The sequence below is a fragment of the Oncorhynchus kisutch genome, linkage group LG16 (assembly GCF_002021735.2).
Source record: "Oncorhynchus kisutch isolate 150728-3 linkage group LG16, Okis_V2, whole genome shotgun sequence".
In the NCBI taxonomy this organism is placed as follows: domain Eukaryota; kingdom Metazoa; phylum Chordata; class Actinopteri; order Salmoniformes; family Salmonidae; genus Oncorhynchus; species Oncorhynchus kisutch.
Genome location: NC_034189.2, coordinates 51,206,067 through 51,233,568, shown reverse-complemented (window position 1 = coordinate 51,233,568; position 27,502 = coordinate 51,206,067). Strand labels below are relative to the sequence as shown.

At 40.2% G+C, this 27,502-nt stretch overlaps 2 protein-coding genes and 1 non-coding gene across 7 annotated transcripts in view; 1 reads left to right on the top strand and 2 right to left on the bottom strand.

The window, feature by feature from the left end:
• Positions 1-1,115: 1,115 nt before the first annotated feature.
• Positions 1,116-4,226, bottom strand: LOC109890477 (protein jagunal homolog 1-B). 3 transcript variants are annotated; one of them, XM_020482412.2, is made up of 3 exons: positions 4,081-4,226; positions 2,309-2,406; positions 1,116-2,131 (listed from the first exon to the last, which is right to left on the bottom strand). In XM_020482412.2, the coding sequence occupies exons 2-3, from the start codon at positions 2,395-2,397 to the stop codon at positions 1,669-1,671; spliced, it is 552 nt and encodes a 183-aa protein (XP_020338001.1). In that variant the 5' UTR covers positions 2,398-2,406; positions 4,081-4,226; the 3' UTR covers positions 1,116-1,668. The 3 variants fall into 3 exon arrangements, with proteins under 3 accessions (XP_020338001.1, XP_031648745.1, XP_020338002.1); XM_031792885.1 differs by having other exon boundaries at positions 2,309-2,431; positions 4,081-4,222; XM_020482413.2 differs by having other exon boundaries at positions 2,309-2,418; positions 4,081-4,222.
• Positions 4,227-6,159: 1,933 nt separating this feature from the next.
• The window catches only part of LOC109890467 (collagen alpha-1(VIII) chain-like), a 36,314-nt gene continuing 14,971 nt past the window's right edge, over positions 6,160-27,502 (bottom strand). Inside the window, exons 2-4 of one of the 3 annotated variants that reach the window (XM_031792882.1) lie at positions 16,979-17,164; positions 10,301-10,679; positions 6,160-9,540 (exon numbers count right to left, since the gene is read on the bottom strand). In XM_031792882.1, the coding sequence (XP_031648742.1) occupies positions 7,592-9,540; positions 10,301-10,676 (2,325 nt within the window). In that variant the 5' untranslated portion in view covers positions 10,677-10,679; positions 16,979-17,164 and the 3' untranslated portion in view covers positions 6,160-7,591. The remainder of the gene's footprint in view (positions 9,541-10,300; positions 10,680-16,978; positions 17,165-27,502) is intronic. The other 2 variants (XM_031792884.1, XM_031792883.1) reach the window with 2 other exon arrangements.
• LOC116354101 (U7 small nuclear RNA) lies at positions 13,793-13,845 on the top strand. Its single transcript, XR_004203504.1, has one exon. It is a non-coding gene; the product is annotated as a U7 small nuclear RNA (small nuclear RNA).

The following is a 27,502-nucleotide window of genomic DNA, read 5'->3' as shown; positions in this document are numbered from 1 at the left end:
ATGCATTGGTACTTAATGAATGATGTCAGATCAGTTGGCGTCTGAGACATTATTACTGTTGATAGAACAACATAAACTGTATCTTGGAAAGTCTACACATTCTAGTTATCAGATTCACATGGAATTGTTGTGCAATTTAAATGTTTAAATATGAAACTATTTGTGAAAAGATTAAATGTAATTTTAGCTTCTAAATGAGAGAATTGGTTTTCATGAGTGAACTATGCTCAACTCAGTGGCCCCGCCCATGTGAACAGACATCGGTTGTAAACTATGAAACACGGCCCTCTCTCCCAACCCTATATAAGCCCCTTTACGAAAATGTAACTTTCTGTTCCAAGGACGTGCGGACTTGAGGTCCCCACGTTGAAAGGACAAAGACCACCTACAGAACCAACCTCAGAAAGAACCTAACGAAATTAGCATCGAATTTCAATGTGAAGGTGACGACCTACATGCCGGAAGGATGAATTTCGACTATACCAGCCAGAATATAGCATGAGCTTAAAGTATGGCAACTTGGCATGAACTTTGAACTCTTATTCACTAAAGAAGTGATACCTCCTAGCCATTGTGTTAGCGCAGCAGCTGTAGACGTGGGCAAGGAGAGGACGGACAGAGTATCAGTCCTACCACACGACGACGGTACTACCAAGTAGCCGTTCTACCAGCAGATATTCTTCAAAGGAGAACCCGGCCTCCCATCTACGACCAACCGACTGAAGCGCAGCTCAGAGTAAATATTTATTGCATTTTCCTTTTCCAAATGGGCGGTAATTTAGAATGCATAAGATTCCGTATTTACGATAGAGTAGCTGCCTACAGCCCGATAGATACAATCGTTTTGCTCCCCAACCCCCTTTCTGTATGTAACCAGCCGTCATATCTGTTCCGTCCGCTAGGGACGTTATCCTTTATGACATTTGTAATCAATGTATGATCCATTCTGTGTAGATGTAATTCTGTGTGATTATTTAGGTATTTAGTAAATAAATAAACCACATTTTGTATTGCTGATTCAACTTGTTAGCCAGGGTTTGTGAAGATAACCAAGAATTTACAACTTTCAGATGAGACTGAATAAGGCGACGATTAAATATGGACTGCTATTGATGTAAAAGATTACCAGGTCTTTAAGAGTTTATTCGGAAGATAACAGCTCTATAAACATTATTTCGTGGTTCCCTGACTTTCTAGGTAATTATTTACCTGATTAGCTCAAATCAGGTAATATTAATTACAGAGAAATGATTTTATAGAACAGCATGCCATATCACCTAATCCGGCATAGCCAAAGACACAACTGTATCCCTCACAGATTATGGCAGCCAGCTCCATAGATCAGGACTGAGACATAAAGAGGACACTTTCTAAAGGCAGCAGAACAGGTCAACATTAAACCCTGGAGTCTCAGACAACTCCAGTCTTAATCTGTCCACAGGCACCAGAGCCAGGAGATGAGATAATAGAGGTTAGAGGGTTACCAGGAAGACGACAGGACAGTCTGCTGAGTATTCCAATCAGTCCTACAACTATCAATTAGGGATGGCGAGATGGGGATGTAGAATTCAAATATAGATGGAAGATGGGCCTAGAAGTGGTGTCAGACAGTGGCAGGCAGCAATAGTCATTCCTTGTCAGTTGTTTAAATAATTTAGTCCTCTGTCCTCATTTCTTCTTCTTGTCTTGTGTGGAGGTGAACCAGGCGTCCAGCAGCTTCTTGCTGTAGTAGATCTGCCAGCCGTGCACCTGCACCGCGATCACCATCACCAGGTACATAACGGACACGGCAGAGAAGCCGAAGATGAAGCGGTAGGCTTTGCCGTGGCGGTACAGCTGCTGGGCCACTGGGAACATCTCCATGCCCCCGTAGATGAGCGGCGCTATGCAGAAGAGGCCAGCACTGATCATGGAGATCACCAGGTAGCTGATGTTGTTTTTGGGCAGGGCCATGAAGCTGAAGAGGGAAGGGATGACACTTAGCAGGTAGGGGTACTCCCACTGGTAGGGAGCAGCCACCACACTGTGGGACACTAGATTCAGCTGGCTCACTGTCACCTGGGCAGCTAAGAGGAGCCAGATCAGAACATGGACGATGTTCAGCTTACGGATCTCGGACTTGAGGGCGACACTGATGAGAAAGACAGAGGAGAAGCACAAGAATGTGATGTTTCAAATGGGTCACTGTGAACAAAACCTGTCATCTTGTTTTATGTAGGCACTTAACCCTAATCGCTCCTGTAAGACGGTCTGGATAAGAGCGTCTGCTAAATGACTAAAATGCATTAACATTCAAATGAGAGCGAACCTCATCTGGTAGTGTGAGGCCACTCTCTCGCGGTGCTGAAAGTCACTTCCATCTGTGCCAGTAGCTCGAGGTCCAGCTCGGGAGGCCATGGTTACCACCTGTCCAAAAAACTCAAAGTAAAACCTGTCATTCATTGTGTCATTCATTCTCGAAGACATTGAAACCTAATGGCAGTCTAATTACATTAGACAACTAGCCTTTAAAATAATAGAACTAATACAATTTGTATGAAGTGAGCAATACCAATGAATTAAGAATTGCATTAGTCACATGCTCTGTAAACAGGTGTAGACTAACAGTGAAATGCTTACTTACGAGCCCTTCCCACAATGCAGAGAGAATAATAGAAAGATAATAATAAATAAATACACAATGAGTAACGATTACTTAGCTGTATACACAGAGTACCAGTACTGAGTCAATGATAACATGGCTATATACACGGGGTACCAGTACTGAGTCAATTATAACATGACTATATACACGGGGTACCAGTACTGAGTCAATTATAACATGACTATATACACGGGGTACCAGTACTGAGTCAATTATAACATGACTATATACACAGAGTACCAGTACTGAGTCAATTACAACTTGACGAAATGCATGGGGTACCAGTTCTGAGAAATGATGACTTGGCTATATACACTGAGTGTACCGAGCCAATCCCGAGTCAATGTAATTGAGGTAGATATTTACATATAGGTAGGGGTAAAGTCTTTAGGCAACAGGATAGATAATAAGCAGTATCTGCAGAGTATGTGATGACTCAAAGGGTAGCTATTTGGTTAACTATTTAACAGTCTTATGGCTAAGGAGTAGAAGCTGTTCAGGGTCCCATTGGCAGTAGGTACCGCCTGCCGTGCAGTAGTACAGATAACAGTCTTATGGCTAAGGGGTAGAAGCTGTTCAGGGTCCCGTTGGCAGTAGGTACCGCCTGCCATGCGGTAGTACAGATAACAGTCTATGACTTGGGTGAATAAGGTCTATGCATTAGACTAATAGATTAGTTGAGGCATAAATACAGAAATTACTTGTACATAGCATAGCTGATCCTCCTAGTTTTCCTGAAGGTTACCCAGTTGATAACTTGACAGTGGACACATGAGGATGATGGTCATGTGGATTAGCACTAGCTTGGCTACCCTCTGCTTTCTTGTCCCCTTCTGCTGGCTTTTCAGATAACGCCAGGCCAGGCGAGGATGATTTCTAGTTGGCCAGTAAAATATTTAAATCACCCTGTGGACTATTTAGAAAGAGCCCAGATGCCCTTGTGTTAAAACATTCATCAACAGGTCTGATTCCAATACAGTTTTAAGACCGAGTTAGTTAGCTAGCAAGCACCATCAGCTATTAGTATGTAGTTTATAAAACGACCTGCTGCTTGTAAACTAAACAAGCATACTCACAGTTCGTCCTAGACTGTCAGTGGGGAAATGCATGACAATGTAACGTTACAAGTCAAAACGTAAAAAGTCACCCAGACGATTTTAAAGTTACCAAGCTAGCTAGCATCATCAGCTATTGGTATGCAGTTTCTAAATCGACCAGCTGTTTGTACTAAGCAAGCATGATCACCGTTTGTCATGCATTTCCTCATTTACAATCCAGGACGATGTACAAGTCAACTTAGTGGTACTGCTAGCCAGCTTGCCAACTTAGTGGTACTGCTAGCTAAGTCTCATTGCCGTAGACACCTTGCAAAAACAAACTACAGACAACTGCAGCTAAAGTTTAGTTTGCTAGACATATGTTAATGTAATACTTACTGTATGTTCAGTACAACAATAGTCGTTACACGTTCAATTAACAAACTTATTGCGACTAAACTCGGTGGACATTCCTCCTTTCTCCCGTAGACATGTGCAATACAGAAGTGTTGACTATTCAATCTGTGATTGGACAGATGACTGAACGGATGGCAGTGGGGGACAATCCAAAAAGTTATACTACAGTTGGAAACGGAAACGCTCATTGCGACAGGCTATGATCTTCTTCTTCGTGAGGTTCGAAATAAGTTTGTTAATTGAACGTTTAAAAATCCATTGAACAATATTATAAATCCATTACACTTTGTGATACAAAATAGGAGAAGGGGAAACGGGAAAAATAAAATATATTTTTAATTACCCTACCAACTAACCTTACACTCATTAAAACCCACCACCTTATTTCACTACTTTAACCGTATCTGATTCTACCCCAGGCCAACGACCTGAGAGGACGGGACACTACCACTCAACACACCCTGTAACTCTTCTGAAGTCAAATCTCGTACACCCAAGTACTTTTCTGCAGCTGCCACCACAACATATATTTTCTGTGACTTACATTCCATCACTGTGGTACAGTTGATAACCATTGGAGGAGCCAACCTTACTGAAACATACAGTATATCGCTCATTGGCCTATCCCTCTGTTCTGGCACAGATCTACTATTCACAGGGATCCTCTCAGAATCCCTTACCCTTTATCCACCCTCTACCTTCTTCAATGCCTCATAATAGGACATCTTCTGCACTATGACCCTGGCCACCTCAACCTGCCTCTCTCGCACCGGACACCTCCAATTTTCCGCAACATGGGCACAGTTGACACACACATTTTTTCCATCGAAACTACACATTGCTCTGCCCCATGTCCTCCTTCACACTTCCCACATCTTGGATTATCCCTCCTACACACTGCTGCAACCTGCCCATAAATGTGACACCTATAACACCGCAGTGTATTGTATGATATTCATCTGTTTGTAGCTATATGAGAAATGTTTAACTAGTGGTCTGTCAAATATAAATGATTCTTTATGTAAACATTCAGCAACAAATGCATTATATTGAATTTTGTGAGTGTATGCAGTGTTGTACAGGTATTGACAAAAATGATGATGATGATGATGATGATGATGATGCTGATCTTCTTGAAAACAGTGAGTAACCAACAATAGCATGTGTTGGACCCTCGAATCAGTTTTGTTTTTATTGGCTTTACAAACAGCAAGTTACAAGTGACCAAATGGGATATGTGTATGTTCAGACAGCAGTCTTTTGCTGACATGGCTATGGCAGTTGTCACAGGTGTGTGCGCTGTGGTGTAGGCTGATTGGTGCTGGTGCTCCTGGTTCCTATCGCTCAAAAGTGATGTAACAGGCTAAGGTGACAACAATTCCTGCCATGGACGTTTACTAGTTGATTTAAATGTTCAAAATCATAGTGTAAGAACTCAAAGGATAAGATGATTCAACTTTAAAAACAAGTCCTTTTTGGATAGCCATAGCAGTCAACTAGCTCGCTAGGTAGCACATTCACTCATTTGCTTGTAAACAATTAACAAGCAAGTTGGCTACCGCATGTTCTTGTCAAACTGTCAGAGTGGCCAGCAAGCAACAAGATATGCCAAATAAGTTTAAAAATAAGTCAGATTAGACAGTTCAGACTCAAGTCGCATGGCCAGGACTCAGATTTGTATCTGATTTCATACCACCTACGAAGATGATTTGAAATGTGGCTTGAAATATCTGATTCCATGTGCTTTTTGGCGGTTCTGATGGCAGGAAAAATAACAGATTAAAATCGGATATACAAAAAAATTGGATTTGAGTCACTTCAAAATGCCAATGTGAACACAGCTTGTGTGCAGGCCCAATGTGAACACAGCTTGTGTGCAGGCCCAATGTGAACACAGCTTGTGTGCAGGCCCAATGTGAACACAGCTTGTGTGCAGGCCCAATGTGAACACAGCTTGTGTGCAGGCCCAATGTGAACACAGCTTGTGTGCAGGCCCAATGTGAACACAGCTTGTGTGCAGGCCCAATGAAACAAGTAGCAATCGAAGAAGAGAACACATTGTTTTAATCACTTCATCTTTATTTAGAAAAACAACAATAGTGCCAAAAACATTATACTAAGTTCTTAATTTGGTTATATGTTTAGCACCATTGTCAGGTAACATTTATTTTTTCCTTCAAGGCAGTCTCAACAGGTATACACATTAACAATTTCAGACAAAATCAGTAGTTAAACAAATAAATGACAGAGAGGAATACTGCCACATACCTTAGAGAAGTGTGGTTGACTTTTTAACTTAATGTGGATATTGGAAATGTTGACTATACACCCCTTCAAACTCCCATAACTCATGTATTTATTAATGCACAACAGATGAAATGGGCAGCTTACAACCAAATGTCTTCACTATGTTGCAATATCAATTGAATTTTATTTTAGGTTCCAAACCATGAAACAATCTCATTTCACCATCTCAAACCATCTCATTTCCAAATATGATATCAATAAATAAAAATGGTAGACACTTCTGCATAATCTGGAACAATGTGAATAAGTGGATGATAAAAAATAAATCAATCTGTCGTGGAGGAACTATGGGATCGGGAAAATCATGTTGTTAAAGGGGAACAATGTATGGTAAAACATACTGTGAATGTAACAGTGTTACTTATATGCCAAAAGTATAATCTGGCATGAAATAAAGACATTAGAATGTCTTCTGAAAAGTCCACACATGGAAGAATGACCTCTGAAGAATAATTGTGTACTAACATTAGGTATGCATGACAGATAAAGCGGATGCGTTGATGCTTGCTTATGGAAGCTGCGGTAGACGGCTAGCCCTTTAGTGGCGTCATATGGCTGTTGGAATGCAAAGAACGGATATACTGAGTGCACATAACATAAATCTGATATGCAAATATAAAATACAAACAAATGCTATGTATTCACATAAGGAGAAGAACATGTTGGGCAAATGTAATAATTCCATCCTGAAAATAGTTATCTTTAATAAAAAAATAACACTGTTTCCATTGTAATATGCTGCTATCCACAGTAGCGCCATCGCATGTCAGCAACCATGTTTTCTCTATAAACACTGTCAATCACGTGAGGTGGATGACACTGCTACAACTGGGATAGTCAGTATTCTCAATCATTTGCAACATTTTTACCCCCTATTAACCAACAGAAATTGTAATTTGCATAATTATCTGAATATCTACATACAGACATCTCAAATAATTTATCTGAGGGTTTTGCCAAATTAATTTCTGGGGTAAATGAAATGTAATTGCAGAGATTGATTTTAGTTTTTTTTCCACCCATCTAATACTGCAATACAAAGGCAGAAACATACTATAGCTGTAGCACTCACACATTCACCGTTGTCATGTGTCACTATTGAGGTCAACAGTTTAAAATGAATAAAACACAAATAAAACAGCTATGTAGTGAGTTGTGGTGTGGATGCCCTTTTTGTTGTTGATCTTTACATTGGGTACAATAAATATCCGGAGAATGAAGAGTGGACATATTGACCGGCATAAAGTCCTGCTGCCTGGTCAGATGGAAGCTGTACATGCACAGTGTCTCCTTGCTGTAAGGGGAGCACAGCGCTCCCTGACGCCTGGTCCAGGCTGCCCTTTTTGTACTCATCATATGTGTACATCACAGGCTCATTGTTCTTGACCAGCGCCACCCACACATTCGCTCCTTTGCAGTGGACGTGGTAAGCAAAGTAATAGATTCCCGGTATGGTACAGCTGAAGACGCCGGTTTGGGGATTGTAGTCCTGATGACCATTGTACAGGAGCTTGTCGAAGACCACAGGGGAGCCTACGGGGGGGAAAGGATTGGTGAGCTGAGCCGTGAATGCTGGCATCTCCAGGCCGTTCCTGTCCCCTCCATTCTTTGGTTTCTTGTAACCGCCTTGTTTAAGACCGTCCAGACCAGGACCCAGCTCAGGGAGGATTTCACCAAGACCAGGTGGTTGGGTGGGCGGTCCGGGTGGGCCAGGGGGACCAGGTTGTCCTGGTTGTCCAGGCTGACCAGGGGGTCCACCGTTGCCAGGTTTCCCTTGGGGCCCTAAAGCGCCTGGAACACCAGGTTTACCTTCGCCGGGGTAGCCAGGTTTCCCTGGTGGACCAAGCTCGCCTTTTGGCCCGGGAAGACCGGGAGGACCAAGTGGCCCACCTGGACCAGAATTTCCAGGGATTCCCTTGGGTCCCTGGTGACCTTTTTCTCCGGGCATTCCACCTTCTCCCCTTGAACCGGGCATTCCAGGAGATCCAGGGAGGCCAGGTAACCCTTTGTGGCCGTTATCCCCTTTCGGACCCAGTGGCCCTGGTATACCTCTCGGTCCTGGTTGACCACCCTCTCCAGGATACCCACCCTGTCCAGGAAGCCCTGGAGGCCCTGGCTCACCTTTAGGACCTGGCAGCCCCTTTGGCCCTCCATTGCCACCTTCTCCCTTCGGACCTGGGAAACCAAGACCCCCAGGTGGCCCAATGGTACCGGGCAGGCCCGGTGGCCCGTTGGGTCCAGGAAGGCCTTCCTGCCCTGGGAGACCTCCATGACCTTTGTCACCTTTTGGGCCTGGAGCTCCAGAAAAACCTCCATGTCCTTTGTCTCCTTTTGGTCCAGGATATCCTGGCTTTCCATAACCAGGTAGGCCTGAGCCCCCTGGCAAACCTGGTGGGCCTGATTCCCCTTTACCGCCTGGGAACCCTGGTTGTCCTGGCAAACCATCATGCCCGGGCTTGCCAATACCTGGTAGCCCAGGTGGTCCTGGTTCTCCCCCTTCACCTGGTGGACCAGCAAGTCCTCCTTCTCCAGGTGGGCCTGGTTTTCCTGCCCCCCCGGGCAATCCTGGTAGTCCATTCAGACCTGGTTTTCCAACCCCTGGCAAACCCCCTTGACCAGGAGGCCCAGGAGGTCCACCAGGTCCTTTCAAACCTGGCAATCCGGGCAAGCCAATCCCTTTGTCTCCCTTGGGCCCAGGAAGACCAGGCAGTCCAGGTATGCCCTTGTGTCCAGGCTCCCCTCGAGGCCCAGGCTGCCCAGGTAGTCCCTGACCCCCTGGCTTCCCGATGCCTGGCAGGCCTGGTGGCCCTGGAAGACCTGGCCCCCCAGGCATCCCCATTGGTCCTACATCACCACCAGGACCAAGGTCGCCCTTCGGACCAGGCTGACCGCCTCCACCAGGTTTACCGGGCATTCCCGGCATTCCGGGTTTTCCTATCCCAGGATACCCTTGGGGACCAGGAGGGCCTGGTTTTCCATGGGGGCCGGGCATCCCTTGACCTAGCATCCCTGGAGGGCCCTGTGGTCCTGGGGGCCCTTGGGCTCCTGGTGGCCCCTCGGGACCAGGACCCTGTAGTCCCCTATCATCAGGTGGTGGGCCTCCAAGGCCTTTCCCATTACTGGGATATGACTGACCTGTGGATGACATCAATTAGCATTTATCATGAATTACTGACTTGAGTATCTCATTGAGCACATAGGAACATGACCAATTAATATGCATGGACATTTGGGTAAGCCCAATGTACCTTCAACCGTAGATGATGGGCCAAATTATTATCTTTGAAAATGAATGCTAAAAGCTGACTTTAATGTCCCCCTTGGACACAGGGTGCTGATAGTGGATCTTAAAAGCATGTTACATTTCCTAGTTATCTATCAAACATACTTTCTTTCTGCCTTCTCTGATTCCTTGCTTGATTGTTGAAACAGTCAAAATACACATTTATGTGAAATGTCTTACACTCTTAGAAAAAAGGTTTCCAAAAAGGTTATTTGGCTGTTCCCATAGGAGAACCCTTTTTTGTTCCAGGGAAAACACTTTTTGGTTCCATGTAGAGCCCTCTGTGGAAAAGGTCCTACATGGAACCCAAAAAGGTTCATACCTGGAACCAAAAAGGTTCTTCAAAGGGTTCTCCTATAGGGACAGCCAAATAACCTTTTTAGGTTCTAGATCACACCTTTTTTCTCAGTGTGTACAGTATCTGCAATATGCCGTAACAGTTCTCTAGCTGTCCCCACAGGAGAACCCTTTGAAGAATCCTTTTTAGTTCCAAGTAGAACCCTTTTGGTTCCATGTAGAACCAAAAAGGGTTCTCCTATGGGGACAACCAAAGAAAAAAAAAATTCTAAGTGTGTACATTTCTGTGATGTAGACAATCTATTAAAATCTCACCTTTTCCCTTACCCTTATTGGGTGGCATCTGGGGTTGTTCGTGCATCTGTGGAAGCATCTGTGGAAGTTCTTGCCCATACTGTGGCACCACATATGGCATCTCTTTGCTGTATGGCATATGTTGTGGCATTTCCTTCCCGTACTGTTGCTTGGGCAGCCCGTCCCCATTCCCGTTCCCGTTCCCGTTCCCATACACGTTCCCTAGGGGCATGTGAGGTATCTGTTGCATGGGCTGGTGCTGCTGGGGAAGGTGCTGCTGTGGGTGCTGTGGCTGCTTGTGCCCGTAATATGCCGCCCCACGGGCATGGTGGCATAGTACTAGACACAGCTGGAGTGCCACCACCAATAGATGAGTAGAAGGGAGGGGCTTGGCCATGTCCTAGGAGAGAGAGAGGGCAGGTCAGCAAAATGAGATTTTCAAGACCATATAATGGGTTAAACAGATGAGTTTCAAGACCATAGAATGAGTTAAACAGAGGTATTCTGACAGACATATTAGAGAAAATGTATGGCAGTACAATAACCCCTCGCCGAAGTTTCTCGGAATCCTGAGAGCTAAGATAAGTGTGCTATTTAACATTTTGTAGCGAGGCCTCAGGATGCGCACTATAACCATATGACTATACACAGCGAGGGACTCCCAAATTTTCTGATCATACTGTACTCTGAAACATTTTAAAAGCCATCTTGTTGTGGAACAGATAATAAATAGTTCTGACAAGTTAAATCACATGGATTTGAGTTTGATACTGCCAGGGTGGACAGCCAGGCCACTCCTCAAGGGCAGACATTTTTGGCTCTGAAACCACAACACTCTTATTCAGAGGTGGGGTTTTGAGTTACTGGGCGGGTAGGAAAAGAGAGTGGGCTCCTTGTTGTTGTGGATGTCAGTTCCTGCTCTAATGAAGAGATGTGTTTTGCATCATCGAGAAGCGAATGTGCAAAATTTCGAACTGAAAATAGTCCAATGCGTTACTTCGAAGCTTCACACAGTACAGTTGTTACTGATCCAGTGGGCCTACCCCAGTGTAACGAGGGAAGAGGTGATTCATCATACGACTCTATTTCTCTATTTTGAATCTAATTGATTGTTGACACGCAAAACATTTTGAGATAATATCAACAACAGACTAATGAAAGAAATACCAAAAGAAGAGTATTAACACTACAGTATGCTTGTTTGGATTTTAAAGAGAACATTTGATTCAAACAAGGTGTTAGAGTACATTTGGAGGGACACTGAGCTAGCTGTAAGATTACTGTTGATCAGTGGAGGCTGCTGAGGGGAGGACGACTCCTAATAATGGCTGGAACGGAGCCAATGGAATGGCATCAAACAGATGGAAACCATGTGTTTGATGTATTTGATACAGTACCATTCCACTGATTCGGCTCCAGGCATTACCACGAGCCCGTTCTCCACCAACCTTCTGTGCTGTTCATACATTAAGATTAGTCTCATTCCAGACACCAAGACAAAACAATGTGAAAGGTGAGGAGTTAGATGCAACAAAGAACACAATACCTGCTGTGAAGCATGGGGGTGGAAACATCATGCTTTGGGGTTGTTTTTCTGCAACGGGACCAGGACGACTTATCCGTGTAAAGGAAAGAATGAATGGGGCCATGTATCGTGAGATTTTGAGTGAAAACCTCCTTCCATCAGCAAGGGCATTGAAGATGAAACGTGGCTGGGTCTTTCAGCATGACAATGATCCCATACACACTGCCCGGGCAACCAAGTAGTGGCTTCGTAAGAAGCATTTCAAGGTCCTGGAGTGGCCTAGCCAGTCTCCAGATCTCAACCCCATAGAAAATCTTTGGAGGGAGTTGAAAGTCCGTGTTGCCCAGTAACAGCCCCAAAACATCACTGCTCTAGAGGAGATCTGCATGGAGGAATGGGCCAAAATACCAGCAACAGTGTGTGAAAACCTTGTGAAGACTTACAGAAAACGTTTGACCTCTGTCATTACCAACAAAGAGTATATAACAAAGTATTGAGATAAACGACCAAATACTTATTTTCCACCATAATTTGCAAATAAATTCATAAAAAATCCTACAATGTGATTATCTGGATTTTTTTCTTCTCATTTGGTCTGTCATAGCTGAAGTGTACTTATGATGAAAATTACAGGCCTCTCTCATCTTTTTAAGTTGGAGAACTTGCACAATTGGTGGCTGACTAAATACTTTTTTGCCCCACTGTATATGCTAAGTACATGCAGTACAACACTGACATGGAATTTAAGTGACCTCCTCAGACCAAAGGTAAAGCAATGACTAAATGGACAATTGGCATGTGTGGTTCTTGTAGACATCAGCATGGACCACAGACTACCATACCCCCTGAATCAAGTCATTTATGGTTTGACTTGGCAAAAAATATCTCTGCTTTCACTAACCATTTAATGCACAGTTTGTCTATGCAGTAACCATTTGTACGCGCTCAACACTGGATAAAATGACCTCACTCTGTCCAAGTCAAGGTTGTATTCTCCATGCTTTCATAAGAATCAATTAATTTATAGCCCACATGCCAGATGTATTATGTCTCAGAAAACAATCAGGAAGCAGGGGAACAGGAGAACATTTGGTTTAATGCTCAGCCAAAATTAAATGCCCTAAAAAAGCTTCAATGCTGACTTTATCAAGTCTTGGTTGTGACAGACTGCTTAGAAGCAGGAGGTCGGCACATTGGACCTAATCAAAGCTACGGAACACTTTGACTTTCAGGGTTTTCCAAATTTCAATAATGTCACCGGTCCTGTTGATTAAACATCTTTAGAATGTTTACTGGTCGAATTAAGCATAATTTCTCATTCACAACCACTGTAGGAGCATACCAGGAACAACTTGTTGATGGAATTGATGTATCCCATGAACCAGTGCGAAATAAGAAAAACACAAACACCAAATCACTCCACACTGTTCCTTAACACTGCCAACTACCAAGCTATGAAAGCACCATAATATACATCCAGACCTTCGTGTTTTTACCATGATGTCTTGGAAATGAGCACATTACCATGTCATTAGACTGAAGGGCGTTACCCACATAAAAAAAATACTACAGTTTACTATAGAATACTACACTACTTATTATAGAATTCTGTATAAAACTGTAGTATGCTATAGAGTACTATACTACACAGTGTAGTATTCTTCGATCATGTGTAGTACTTAGTATAGAATTTTGTAGTATAATATAGTAAATACTAGTGTTATCCGCAAAAAAATACTATAGTAAATAATATATAAATGTCAGCAAAAACACTTACAAAACTATAGTAGATACCACAGTATTTAATTTGCATATACCCTGCCCATTCCCCACCCCCATATCCCAATTTGTGCCAGCCGTAAGTGAGAAACCTACATGCCAAGTATAGACCATAATTATATTGTGTTCTGTATGACTATTGAAAAGAGCAGAAGCTCTGAACTACCTGTTCAGACCCCAGTCCAACCTTTCTACCTACATGTTATGGAAAATGTGCTCTTTTAGTATTTCTCCAGTTGGTTTCCTCAAAGCGAAAACCCCCACTTCTATGTCAAAGATAATGCAACTAAAACACTATAGTAAATACTACAGTATACTTCAGTCCACAGAAACACTACAGTGAATACAACAGTATTCCTACCATGGTATACACTATAGTTGTTTTTCATGTGGGTAGGCTGCTGGAGCCACACAAATCAGAGGGCTGCCGACAGTGTTACACAGTCCACCCGCTTACTGTTAATGCAATGTCAGTGTTGTGTCAGCTAACATTGGCTCAGCCAGCAGACATTCCAATTTCAGCTGCAAATTCTTTGTGTATAGTGTAAGTAGTGGATCTGTAGACACATGAATATGGTTGATGTTATCACTCTATAGACTGCGAAGGCTGCCAGACTGTATTAATGGGTAACATTTGTAGGCCTATAGTGTACAGTAACTCACCACATCCATAACCTGTTGCATTGTGGGGGGACGTGTGCTGTAGGCCGGTGACTATTTATTAAATTATTCTATTTCCCTCTGCTTATTTTGCTTTAGTGTTTTAATAGCAACATCAGCCATTTTGTTAGAGTTTGGAATTGGTTTTGGAAAGCAGCGCTGGATGGATTCTCCTCGCCAGAATAGCAGTCATTAGGTTGATGAATAACATACGAGAAGTCATGGGAATAATGCCTCTCTTATTCCAACCACCAATATTAAAATAATACAATTACAATAAGTCCATGGAGGAAGCATCAAGAGGCTGTGCCACATGTCAGTGTAGAGCAGACCAGAGACTGTGAGGAAGAATGGCCTGTAATATTCACTCTGTTCATTCTCAGAGCAACAACATGAGTGGAGCTACGCCCACCATTCCCTTCATTCCATGAACGACCTCCTATCCGCTGTAATTACACTGTGCTGTGTGAAGAGAAACACTGATCTGCAGAGCAAAAATACAAAACGGTGTGGATTACCCTCACAGAAAAAAAAACAGGATTTCACATCAAACTCAACAATGTGATCACATGACAAGGTGTGTTTTTGTGATCATGTGAGATTCAGGGTCCAATTAGGTGTTGTATATGTAACCTCTGTGGTCACTCACCTGCACACCTCTTAACTTGTTTTGATCTGCACTGTGTCTTTCACTTGTCTTTTCTGTCCGAATAACCTAAACTAAAACACACTAAAACAAAACACTGGTTCTGGGTTGCAGCACATCTCATAAACACAAGTTGTCTGATATGTCCTTCTCCTCTCTTTCTGCTCTTTCTACAAAATGATGATGGACAGTTTAACTGTGTGTGTGCGTGTGCATGCGCGCGTGTGTGTGTGTGTGTGTGTGTGTGTGTGTGTGTCTAATATGTTAGGTTGTGTGTATTTATTCCTTGTGTCACTATTTCAGTGTTTTATTGAAATTGTTATCTTTATCTTTAACTCTGCATTGTTTAAAAGGACCCCTAAGTAAGCATTTCACTGCTTGTGTGCACCTGTTGTTTACGATGAATGTGACAAATAAAATTGGATTTGATGTAATCTCTTTGACCACAAGAGGGCGCGAAGCCCAATCATTTCACTCTCCACACATCTACAGTAGCGGAGAAGATACCCCTGATACCTATACCTCACCCTTTAACTAACACCCTACTTTCACCACTAGGGGGCAGAGATCAGTACAACACTTGACAGACGCAGTGAAGACATCATGAGAAAATAGCATTTGTACCTTGTATTTGTTTTAAAAAACTATTTGCGGCCAATTAGCACACACACACACACACACACACACACACACACACACACACACACACACACACACACACACACACACGCTTCCATAGAAGGCCAAACCCAAACGCCCTCCACACCCTGGATGTGTGTACATTCCTCTTTTCCTTTATTTTCCTTTCCCATCTTTCCTCCTTCCCTCAATCACCTCCTTCCTCTCTCCACTGGCCCGTCGCTGAGTAAGGATGAGAGAGAGTCACGTTTCCCCTCATTGTGAGTTGTTCCACACAGACAGCACATGCTGCTAAATGGGAGATGATTAGAGACAGGAACCTAGGACGTGACTGTATGTGTGTGTGTTTCTGTGTGTATGTGTGTGTTTCTGCGTGTGTGTGTGGACACAACACCGCACTCTGCTGGGCCGCACTACACCTTTAAACATGGACCACGTCTCAGGAGATTTGTACAACACTGCCAAGTGATCGGTGCAAGAATAAACGTACGGTGTGAATGTATGTAAGCTTCCCTCACAGTGGTCTTTACTGTTCTCTCAGCCGCGATCTTCTGCCTGCTTAAATAACCTCCCGAGTTGTTCTATTGTGGAAAGATTAGTGTGAAATGACTGGCTAGTTAGCCGGGCGCGCTGTGGGACATTTCAATCAGTCACTCACTCTGAGACCTTGAAGTAGTTGTTCCCCTTGCTCTGCAAGGACTGCAGCTTTTGTGGAGCGATGGATAACGATGCTTCGAGGGTGACTGTTGTCGATGTGTGCAGAGGGTCCATTCAAGCCCAGGTTGGGGGAAGGAGAGGGACGGAAGCAAAACTGTGACACTTCATGCTACAGGTGTGAGGAGAAAAGGCACTAGTACAGAGAACAATCTGTACTCTACATAACACCCTTCAGACATCGAATATGTCTGTCTGACTGTGTCATGCCCTGACCTTAGTATATTTTGTTTTCTTTATTATTTTGGTTAGGTCAGGGTGTGACATGGGTGATGTATGTGTTTTTGTACTGTCTAGGGGTTTTGTAGGTTTATGGGGTCGTTTACTAGCTAGGTGTTTATGTATGTCTATGGTTGCCTAGATTGGTTCTCAATTAGAGGCAGCTGTTTATCATAGTCTCTAATTGGGAACCATATTTAGGCAGCCATCTTCTTTGGGTATTTCGTGGGTTATTTTCTATGTCTAGTCGCCTGTGTCTGCACTAGTATTATTATAGCTTCACGTTTTTTAAATATTTTTTTAATAGTTTGTTAAGTGTTCTTCGTCTTTATTAAAAGTATGTATTCATCTTACGCTGCGCCTTGGTCTCCTCCATGCGACGAATGTGACAGACTGTCTGTCTCTGTCTCTGACTGTCTGTCTCTTTTTTTATTGAACAATTACGCACGTCCATTTCCTTCCTCCCTGACCTGCTAACCTCTTGACCTGACAAACAGAAAAATCCTGTTCCTCTTACCCTTAGTGTCTCCTCTCCTCAAACCCAAGGGCCTGTCGCGACGACGACCTAACCTCTCGCTCTGAAGGTCTCTGTACTTTCCCTCTGTTTTTGGTGGTGTTGGAGTTGGGGGCTTCCCGAGGCATGAGACTGCTTGTGACTCTGGCCACAGGTCCGATAAGTTGCGGTGCAGTGCAGTCTAGGGCCCTGCAACAGAACAATGATGAATGAGCGATCCTGGAGCACCATGACTTTTCTCAGACAGCTGGGGTTTTAACACTGAGCTGCCATTTCCATCTCACTGCCCTGCCCAACTTGGCCATCATACAGCACTGTACAGTAGTAGAGGTGTTATCACTCTGAACAGTAGTAAAGGTGTTATCACTCTATAGTAGTAGAGGTGTTATCACTCTATAGTAGTAGAGGTGTTATCACTCTATAGTAGTAGAGGTGTTATCACTCTGGACAGTAGTAGAGATGTTATCACTCTATAGTAGTAGAGGTGTTATCACTCTGGACAGTATTAGAGGTGTTATCACTCTGGACAGTAGTAGAGGTGTTATCACTCTATAGTAGTAGAGGTGTTATCACTCTGGACAGTAGTAAAGGTGTTATCACTCTATAGTAATGGAGGTGTTATCACTATGAACAGCAGTAGAGGTGTTATCACTCTGGACAGTAGTAGAGGTGTTATCACTATGAACAGTAGTAAAGGTGTTATCACTCTATAGTAGTGGAGGTGTTATCACTATGAACAGCAGTAGAGGTGTTATCACTCTGGACAGTAGTAGAGGTGTTATCACTCTATAGTAGTGGAGGTGTTATCACTATGAACAGCAGTAGAGGTGTTATCACTCTATAGTAGTGGAGGTGTTATCACTATGAACAGCAGTAGAGGTGTTATCACTATGAACAGCAGTAGAGGTGTTATCACTCTGGACAGTAGTAGAGGTGTTATCACTCTGGACAGTAGTAGAGGTGTTATCACTCTGGACAGTAGTAGAGGTGTTATCACTCTGGACAGTAGTAGAGGTGTTATCACTCTGGACAGTAGTAGAGGTGTTATCACTATGAACAGTAGTAAAGGTGTTATCACTCTATAGTAGTGGAGGTGTTATCACTATGAACAGCAGTAGAGGTGTTATCACTATGAACAGCAGTAGAGGTGTTATCACTATGAACAGTAGTAGAGGTGTTATCACTATGAACAGTAGTAAAGGTGTTATCACTATGGACAGTAGTAGAGGTGTTATCACTATGGACAGTAGTAGAGGTGTTATCACTATGTACAGTAGTAAAGGTGTTATCACTATGGACAGTAGTAGAGGTGTTATCACTATGTACAGTAGTAGAGGTGTTATCACTATGAACAGTAGTAGATATGTTATCACTCTGGACAGTAGAGGTGTTATCACTCTGGATAGTTGTAGAGGTGTTATCACTATGTACAGTAGTAGAGGTGTTATCACTCTGGACAGTAGTAGAGGTGTTATCACTCTGGACAGTAGTAGAGATGTTATCACTATGAACAGTAGTAGAGGTGTTATCACTATGAACAGCAGTAGATGTGTTATCACTATGAACAGCAGTAGAGGTGTTATCACTTTGTACAGTAGTAGAGGTGTTATCACTATGAACAGTAGTAGAGGTGTTATCACTATGAACAGTAGTAGAGGTGTTATCACTCTGGACAGTAGAGGTGTTATCACTCTGGATAGTTGTACAGGTGTTATCACTATTTTACGGTATTAGAGGTGTTATCACTCTGGACAGTAGTAGAGGTGTTATCACTATGAACAGCAGTAGAGGTGTTATCACTCTGGACAGTAGTAGAGGTGTTATCACTATGAACAGTAGTAGAGGTGTTATCACTCTGGACAGCAGTAGAGGTGTTATCACTCTGGACAGTAGTAGAGGTGTTATCACTATGAACAGTAGTAGAGGTGGTATCACTATTTACGGTATTAGAATATACAAAATGCTTCAGTCTGGTTTTAGACCCCATCATAGCACTGAGACTGCACTTGTGAAGGTGGTAAATTACCTTTTAATGGCATCAGACTGAGACTCTGCATCTGTCCTCGTGCTCCTAGACCTTAGTGCTGCTTTTGATACCATTGATCACCACATTCTTTTGGAGAGATTGGAAACCCAAATTGGTCTACACAGACAAGTTCTGGCCTGGTTTAGATCTTATCTGTCGGAAAGATATCAGTTTGTCTCTGTGAGTGGTTTGTCAATTTGTGTTATCACTCTGGACAGTAGTGGAGGTGTTATCACTCTGGACAGTAGTGGAGGTGTTATCACTCTGGACAGTAGTGGAGGTGTTATCACTCTGGACAGTAGTGGAGGTGTTATCACTCTGGACAGTAGTGGAGGTTTTATCACTCTGGACAGTAGTGGAGGTGCTATCACTCTGGTATAAAAAGATGTTCTGCATTTTTGACACAGAAATCAACTGTACTAGTCGTTAAGGCTCTGGTCTTGATTACTGTCCGGTATTATGGTCAGGTGCAGCAAAGAAAGACCTAGCAAGGCTGCATCCGGCTCAAAACGGAGCAGCACGCCTTGCCCTTAACTACGCATACAGAACTAACACCAACAACATGCCAGTCCTTCCTGGTTGAGGGTTGACGAGAGATTAACTGCTTCTTTTCATGATAAATATTACTGCAATGAAAATTCCAGATTGTCTGCATAATCAAATAACATTCAGCTCAGACACCCATACATACCCCACAAGACATGTCACCAGGGGTCTCTTCAGACACCCATACATACCCCACAAGACATGTCACCAGGGGTCTCTTCAGACACCCATACATACCCCACAAGACATGCCACCAGGGGTCTCTTCAGACACCCATACATACCCCACAAGACATGTCACCAGGGGTCTCTTCAGACACCCATACATACCCCACAAGACATGCCACCAGGGGTCTCTTCAGACACCCATACATACCCCACAAGACATGTCACCAGGGGTCTCTTCAGACACCCATACATACCCCACAAGACATGCCACCAGGGGTCTCTTCAGACACCCATACATACCCCACAAGACATGCCACCAGGGGTCTCTTCAGACACCCATACATACCCCACAAGACATGTCACCAGGGGTCTCTTCAGACACCCATACACACCCCACAAGACATGTCACCAGGGGTCTCTTCAGACACCCATACACACCCCACAAGACATGTCACCAGGGGTCTCTTCAGACACCCATACATACCCCACAAGACATGCCACCAGGGGTCTCTTCAGACACCCATACACACCCCACAAGACATGTCACCAGGGGTCTCTTCAGACACCCATACACACCCCACAAGACATGTCACCAGGGGTCTCTTCAGACACCCATACATACCCCACAAGACATGCCACCAGGGGTCTCTTCAGACACCCATACATACCCCACAAGACATGCCACCAGGCATCTGTTCACAGTCCCCAAGTTCAAAACGAATTCACGGCAACGCACGGTGTTATACAGAGCCATGATCGCATGGAACTCCCTTCCATCTTCCATTACTCAGTCAAACAGAAGAATGACTGTACCTTTAAAAAAGCTGGACTATGAGGGGACACACACACACACACACACATTGTTTTTTAGTTGTGGTGTTTGTAAATTGTTGTGTTTAAAAGTTGCGACTGTCCTTGTCTATCAGTGTTCTGTGTTCTGGAAGAGAACCAAATAAACAAATAAAAAGATGAACCCAATATTTTATATACAGCAGGTTTTTAAAGAGTATGATCTGCCTCGTGTTTTCATTTTGGCAAAATAAAAAATACTGGTATCGTCTCGGCCCTAATATATAGTATAATTTATTTTATATCTGTGTCCATATTGTCTACAAGTTTCTAGTATATAGACTTTCTGCTTCAAGAGAAAATCAACTAAATAATGAAAAAAGCATGAAAAAAGCTAATCAACATTATTTTCAGTTAACTCTGCAACTCCATAACTGCCACATTTACATAACTAATCAACATTATTTTCAGTTAACTCTGCAACTTCATAACTGCCACAATTACATAACTAATCAACATTATTTTCAGTTAACTCTGCAACTCCATAACTGCCACATTTACATAACTAATCAACATTATTTTCAGTTAACTCTGCAACTTCATAACTGCCACATTTACATAACTAATCAACATTATTTTCAGTTAACTCTGCAACTCCATAACTGCCACATTTACATAACTAATCAACATTATTTTCAGTTAACTCTGCAACTTCATAACTGCCACATTTACATAACTAATCAACATTATTTTCAGTTAACTCTGCAACTCCATAACTGCCACATTTACATAACTAATCAACATTATTTTCAGTTAACTCTGCAACTCCATAACTGCCACATTTACATAACTAATCAACATTATTTTCAGTTAACTCTGCAACTTCATAACTGCCACAATTACATAACTAATCAACATTATTTTCAGTTAACTCTGCAACTCCATAACTGCCACATTTACATAACTAATCAACATTATTTTCAGTTAACTCTGCAACTTCATAACTGCCACATTTACATAACTAATCAACATTACTTTCAGTTAACTCTGCAACTTCATAACTGCCACATTTACATAACTAATCAACATTATTTTCAGTTAACTCTGCAACTTCATAACTGCCACATTTACATAACTAATCAACATTATTTCAGTTAACTCTGCAACTTCATAACTGCCACATTTACATAACTAATCAACATTACTTTCAGTTAACTCTGCAACTTCATAACTGCCACATTTACATAACTAATCAACATTATTTTCAGTTAACTCTGCAACTTCATAACTGCCACATTTACATAACTAATCAACATTATTTTCAGTTAACTCTGCAACTCCATAACTGCCACATTTACATAACTAATCAACATTATTTTCAGTTAACTCTGCAACTCCATAACTGCCACATTTACATAACTAATCAACATTATTTTCAGTTAACTCTGCAACTTCATAACTGCCACATTTACATAACTAATCAACATTATTTTCAGTTAACTCTGCAACTTCATAACTGCCACATTTACATAACTAATCAACATTATTTTCAGTTAACTCTGCAACTTCATAACTGCCACATTTACATAACTAATCAACATTATTTTCAGTTAACTCTGCAACTTCATAACTGCCACATTTACATAACTAATCAACATTATTTTCAGTTAACTCTGCAACTCCATAACTGCCACATTTACATAACTAATCAACATTATTTCAGTTAACTCTGCAACTTCATAACTGCCACATTTACATAACTAATCAACATTATTTTCAGTTAACTCTGCAACTTCATAACTGCCACATTTACATAACTAATCAACATTATTTTCAGTTAACTCTGCAACTCCATAACTGCCACATTTACATAACTAATCAACATTATTTTCAGTTAACTCTGCAACTTCATAACTGCCACATTTACATAACTAATCAACATTATTTTCAGTTAACTCTGCAACTTCATAACTGCCACATTTACATAACTAATCAACATTATTTTCAGTTAACTCTGCAACTTCATAACTGCCACATTTACATAACTAATCAACATTATTTTCAGTTAACTCTGCAACTTCATAACTGCCACATTTACATAACTAATCAACATTATTTTCAGTTAACTCTGCAACTCCATAACTGCCACATTTACATAACTAATCAACATTATTTTCAGTTAACTCTGCAACTTCATAACTGCCACATTTACATAACTAATCAACATTATTTTCAGTTAACTCTGCAACTTCATAACTGCCACATTTACATAACTAATCAACATTATTTTCAGTTAACTCTGCAACTTCATAACTGCCACATTTACATAACTAATCAACATTATTTTCAGTTAACTCTGCAACTTCATAACTGCCACATTTACATAACTAATCAACATTATTTTCAGTTAACTCTGCAACTTCATAACTGCCACATTTACATAACTAATCAACATTATTTTCAGTTAACTCTGCAACTTCATAACTGCCACATTTACATAACTAATCAGCATTATTTTCAGTTAACTCTGCAACTTCATAACTGCCACATTTACATAACTAATCAACATTATTTTCAGTTAACTCTGCAACTTCATAACTGCCACAATTACATAACTAATCAACATTATTTTCAGTTAACTCTGCAACTTCATAACTGCCACATTTACATAACTAATCAACATTATTTTCAGTTAACTCTGCAACTTCATAACTGCCACATTTACATAACTAATCAACATTATTTTCAGTTAACTCTGCAACTCCATAACTGCCACATTTACATAACTAATCAACATTATTTTCAGTTAACTCTGCAACTCCATAACTGCCACATTTACATAACTAATCAACATTATTTTCTGTTAACTCTGCAACTCCATAACTGCCACATTTACATAACTAATCAACATTATTTTCAGTTAACTCTGCAACTTCATAACTGCCACATTTACATAACTAATCAACATTATTTTCAGTTAACTCTGCAACTTCATAACTGCCACATTTACATAACTAATCAACATTATTTTCAGTTAACTCTGCAACTTCATAACTGCCACATTTACATAACTAATCAACATTATTTTCAGTTAACTCTGCAACTTCATAACTGCCACATTTACATAACTAATCAACATTATTTTCAGTTAACTCTGCAACTTCATAACTGCCACATTTACATAACTAATCAACATTATTTTCAGTTAACTCTGCAACTTCATAACTGCCACATTTACATAACTAATCAACATTATTTTCAGTTAACTCTGCAACTTCATAACTGCCACATTTACATAACTAATCAACATTATTTTCAGTTAACTCTGCAACTTCATAACTGCCACATTTACATAACTAATCAACATTATTTTCAGTTAACTCTGCAACTTCATAACTGCCACATTTACATAACTAATCAACATTATTTTCAGTTAACTCTGCAACTTCATAACTGCCACATTTACATAACTAATCAACATTATTTTCAGTTAACTCTGCAACTTCATAACTGCCACATTTACATAACTAATCAACATTATTTTCAGTTAACTCTGCAACTTCATAACTGCCACATTTACATAACTAATCAACATTATTTTCAGTTAACTCTGCAACTTCATAACTGCCACATTTACATAACTAATCAACATTATTTTCAGTTAACTCTGCAACTTCATAACTGCCACATTTACATAACTAATCAACATTATTTTCAGTTAACTCTGCAACTTCATAACTGCCACATTTACATAACTAATCAACATTATTTTCAGTTAACTCTGCAACTTCATAACTGCCACATTTACATAACTAATCAACATTATTTTCAGTTAACTCTGCAACTTCATAACTGCCACATTTACATAACTAATCAACATTATTTTCAGTTAACTCTGCAACTTCATAACTGCCACATTTACATAACTAATCAACATTATTTTCAGTTAACTCTGCAACTTCATAACTGCCACATTTACATAACTAATCAACATTATTTTCAGTTAACTCTGCAACTTCATAACTGCCACATTTACATAACTAATCAACATTATTTTCAGTTAACTCTGCAACTTCATAACTGCCACATTTACATAACTAATCAACATTATTTTCAGTTAACTCTGCAACTTCATAACTGCCACATTTACATAACTAATCAACATTATTTTCAGTTAACTCTGCAACTTCATAACTGCCACATTTACATAACTAATCAACATTATTTTCAGTTAACTCTGCAACTTCATAACTGCCACATTTACATAACTAATCAACATTATTTTCAGTTAACTCTGCAACTTCATAACTGCCACATTTACATAACTAATCAACATTATTTTCAGTTAACTCTGCAACTTCATAACTGCCACATTTTCATAACTAATCAACATTATTTTCAGTTAACTCTGCAACTTCATAACTGCCACATTTACATAACTAATCAACATTATTTTCTGTTAACTCTGCAACTTCATAACTGCCACATTTACATAACTAATCAACATTATTTTCAGTTAACTCTGCAACTTCATAACTGCCACATTTACATAACTAATCAACATTATTTTCAGTTAACTCTGCAACTTCATAACTGCCACATTTACATAACTAATCAACATTATTTTCAGTTAACTCTGCAACTTCATAACTGCCACATTTACATAACTAATCAACATTATTTTCAGTTAACTCTGCAACTTCATAACTGCCACATTTACATAACTAATCAACATTATTTTCAGTTAACTCTGCAACTTCATAACTGCCACATTTACATAACTAATCAACATTATTTTCAGTTAACTCTGCAACTTCATAACTGCCACATTTACATAACTAATCAACATTATTTTCAGTTAACTCTGCAACTTCATAACTGCCACATTTACATAACTAATCAACATTATTTTCAGTTAACTCTGCAACTTCATAACTGCCACATTTACATAACTAATCAACATTATTTTCAGTTAACTCTGCAACTTCATAACTGCCACATTTACATAACTAATCAACATTATTTTCAGTTAACTCTGCAACTTCATAACTGCCACATTTACATAACTAATCAACATTATTTTCAGTTAACTCTGCAACTTCATAACTGCCACATTTACATACTAATCAACATTATTTTCAGTTAACTCTGCAACTTCATAACTGCCACATTTACATAACTAATCAACATTATTTTCAGTTAACTCTGCAACTTCATAACTGCCACATTTACATAACTAATCAACATTATTTTCAGTTAACTCTGCAACTTCATAACTGCCACATTTACATAACTAATCAACATTATTTTCAGTTAACTCTGCAACTTCATAACTGCCACATTTACATAACTAATCAACATTATTTTCAGTTAACTCTGCAACTTCATAACTGCCACATTTACATAACTAATCAACATTATTTTCAGTTAACTCTGCAACTTCATAACTGCCACATTTACATAACGAATCAACATTATTTTCAGTTAACTCTGCAACTTCATAACTGCCACATTTACATAACGAATCAACATTATTTTCAGTTAACTCTGCAACTTCATAACTGCCACATTTACATAACGAATCAACATTATTTTCAGTTAACTCTGCAACTTCATAACTGCCACATTTACATAACGAATCAACATTATTTTCAGTTAACTCTGCAACTTCATAACTGCCACATTTACATAACGAATCAACATTATTTTCAGTTAACTCTGCAACTTCATAACTGCCACATTTACATAACGAATCAACATTATTTTCAGTTAACTCTGCAACTTCATAACTGCCACATTTACATAACGAATCAACATTATTTTCAGTTAACTCTGCAACTTCATAACTGCCACATTTACATAACGAATCAACATTATTTTCAGTTAACTCTGCAACTTCATAACTGCCACATTTACATAACGAATCAACATTATTTTCAGTTAACTCTGCAACTTCATAACTGCCACATTTACATAACTAATCAACATTATTTTCAGTTAACTCTGCAACTTCATAACTGCCACATTTACATAACTAATCAACATTATTTTCAGTTAACTCTGCAACTTCATAACTGCCACATTTACATAACTAATCAACATTATTTTCAGTTAACTCTGCAACTTCATAACTGCCACATTTACATAACTAATCAACATTATTTTCAGTTAACTCTGCAACTTCATAACTGCCACATTTACATAACTAATCAACATTATTTTCAGTTAACTCTGCAACTTCATAACTGCCACATTTACATAACTAATCAACATTATTTTCAGTTAACTCTGCAACTTCATAACTGCCACATTTACATAACTAATCAACATTATTTTCAGTTAACTCTGCAACTTCATAACTGCCACATTTACATAACTAATCAACATTATTTTCAGTTAACTCTGCAACTTCATAACTGCCACATTTACATAACTAATCAACATTATTTTCAGTTAACTCTGCAACTTCATAACTGCCACATTTACATAACTAATCAACATTATTTTCAGTTAACTCTGCAACTTCATAACTGCCACATTTACATAACTAATCAACATTATTTTCAGTTAACTCTGCAACTTCATAACTGCCACATTTACATAACTAATCAACATTATTTTCAGTTAACTCTGCAACTTCATAACTGCCACATTTACATAACTAATCAACATTATTTTCAGTTAACTCTGCAACTTCATAACTGCCACATTTACATAACTAATCAACATTATTTTCAGTTAACTCTGCAACTTCATAACTGCCACATTTACATAACTAATCAACATTATTTTCAGTTAACTCTGCAACTTCATAACTGCCACATTTACATAACTAATCAACATTATTTTCAGTTAACTCTGCAACTTCATAACTGCCACATTTACATAACTAATCAACATTATTTTCAGTTAACTCTGCAACTTCATAACTGCCACATTTACATAACTAATCAACATTATTTTCAGTTAACTCTGCAACTTCATAACTGCCACATTTAC

What these genes read in the sequence shown, in the direction of transcription:
- LOC109890477 (XM_020482412.2), bottom strand. Translation starts at nt 2,397, where the DNA reads ATGGCCTCCCGAGCTGGACCTCGAGCTACTGGCACAGATGGAAGTGAC. An exon ending in GCCTCACACTACCAGATGAG is followed by an intron (nt 2,132 to 2,308) that starts GTTCGCTCTCAT and finishes CTTTCTCATCAG; the next exon opens with TGTCGCCCTCAAGTCCGAGA.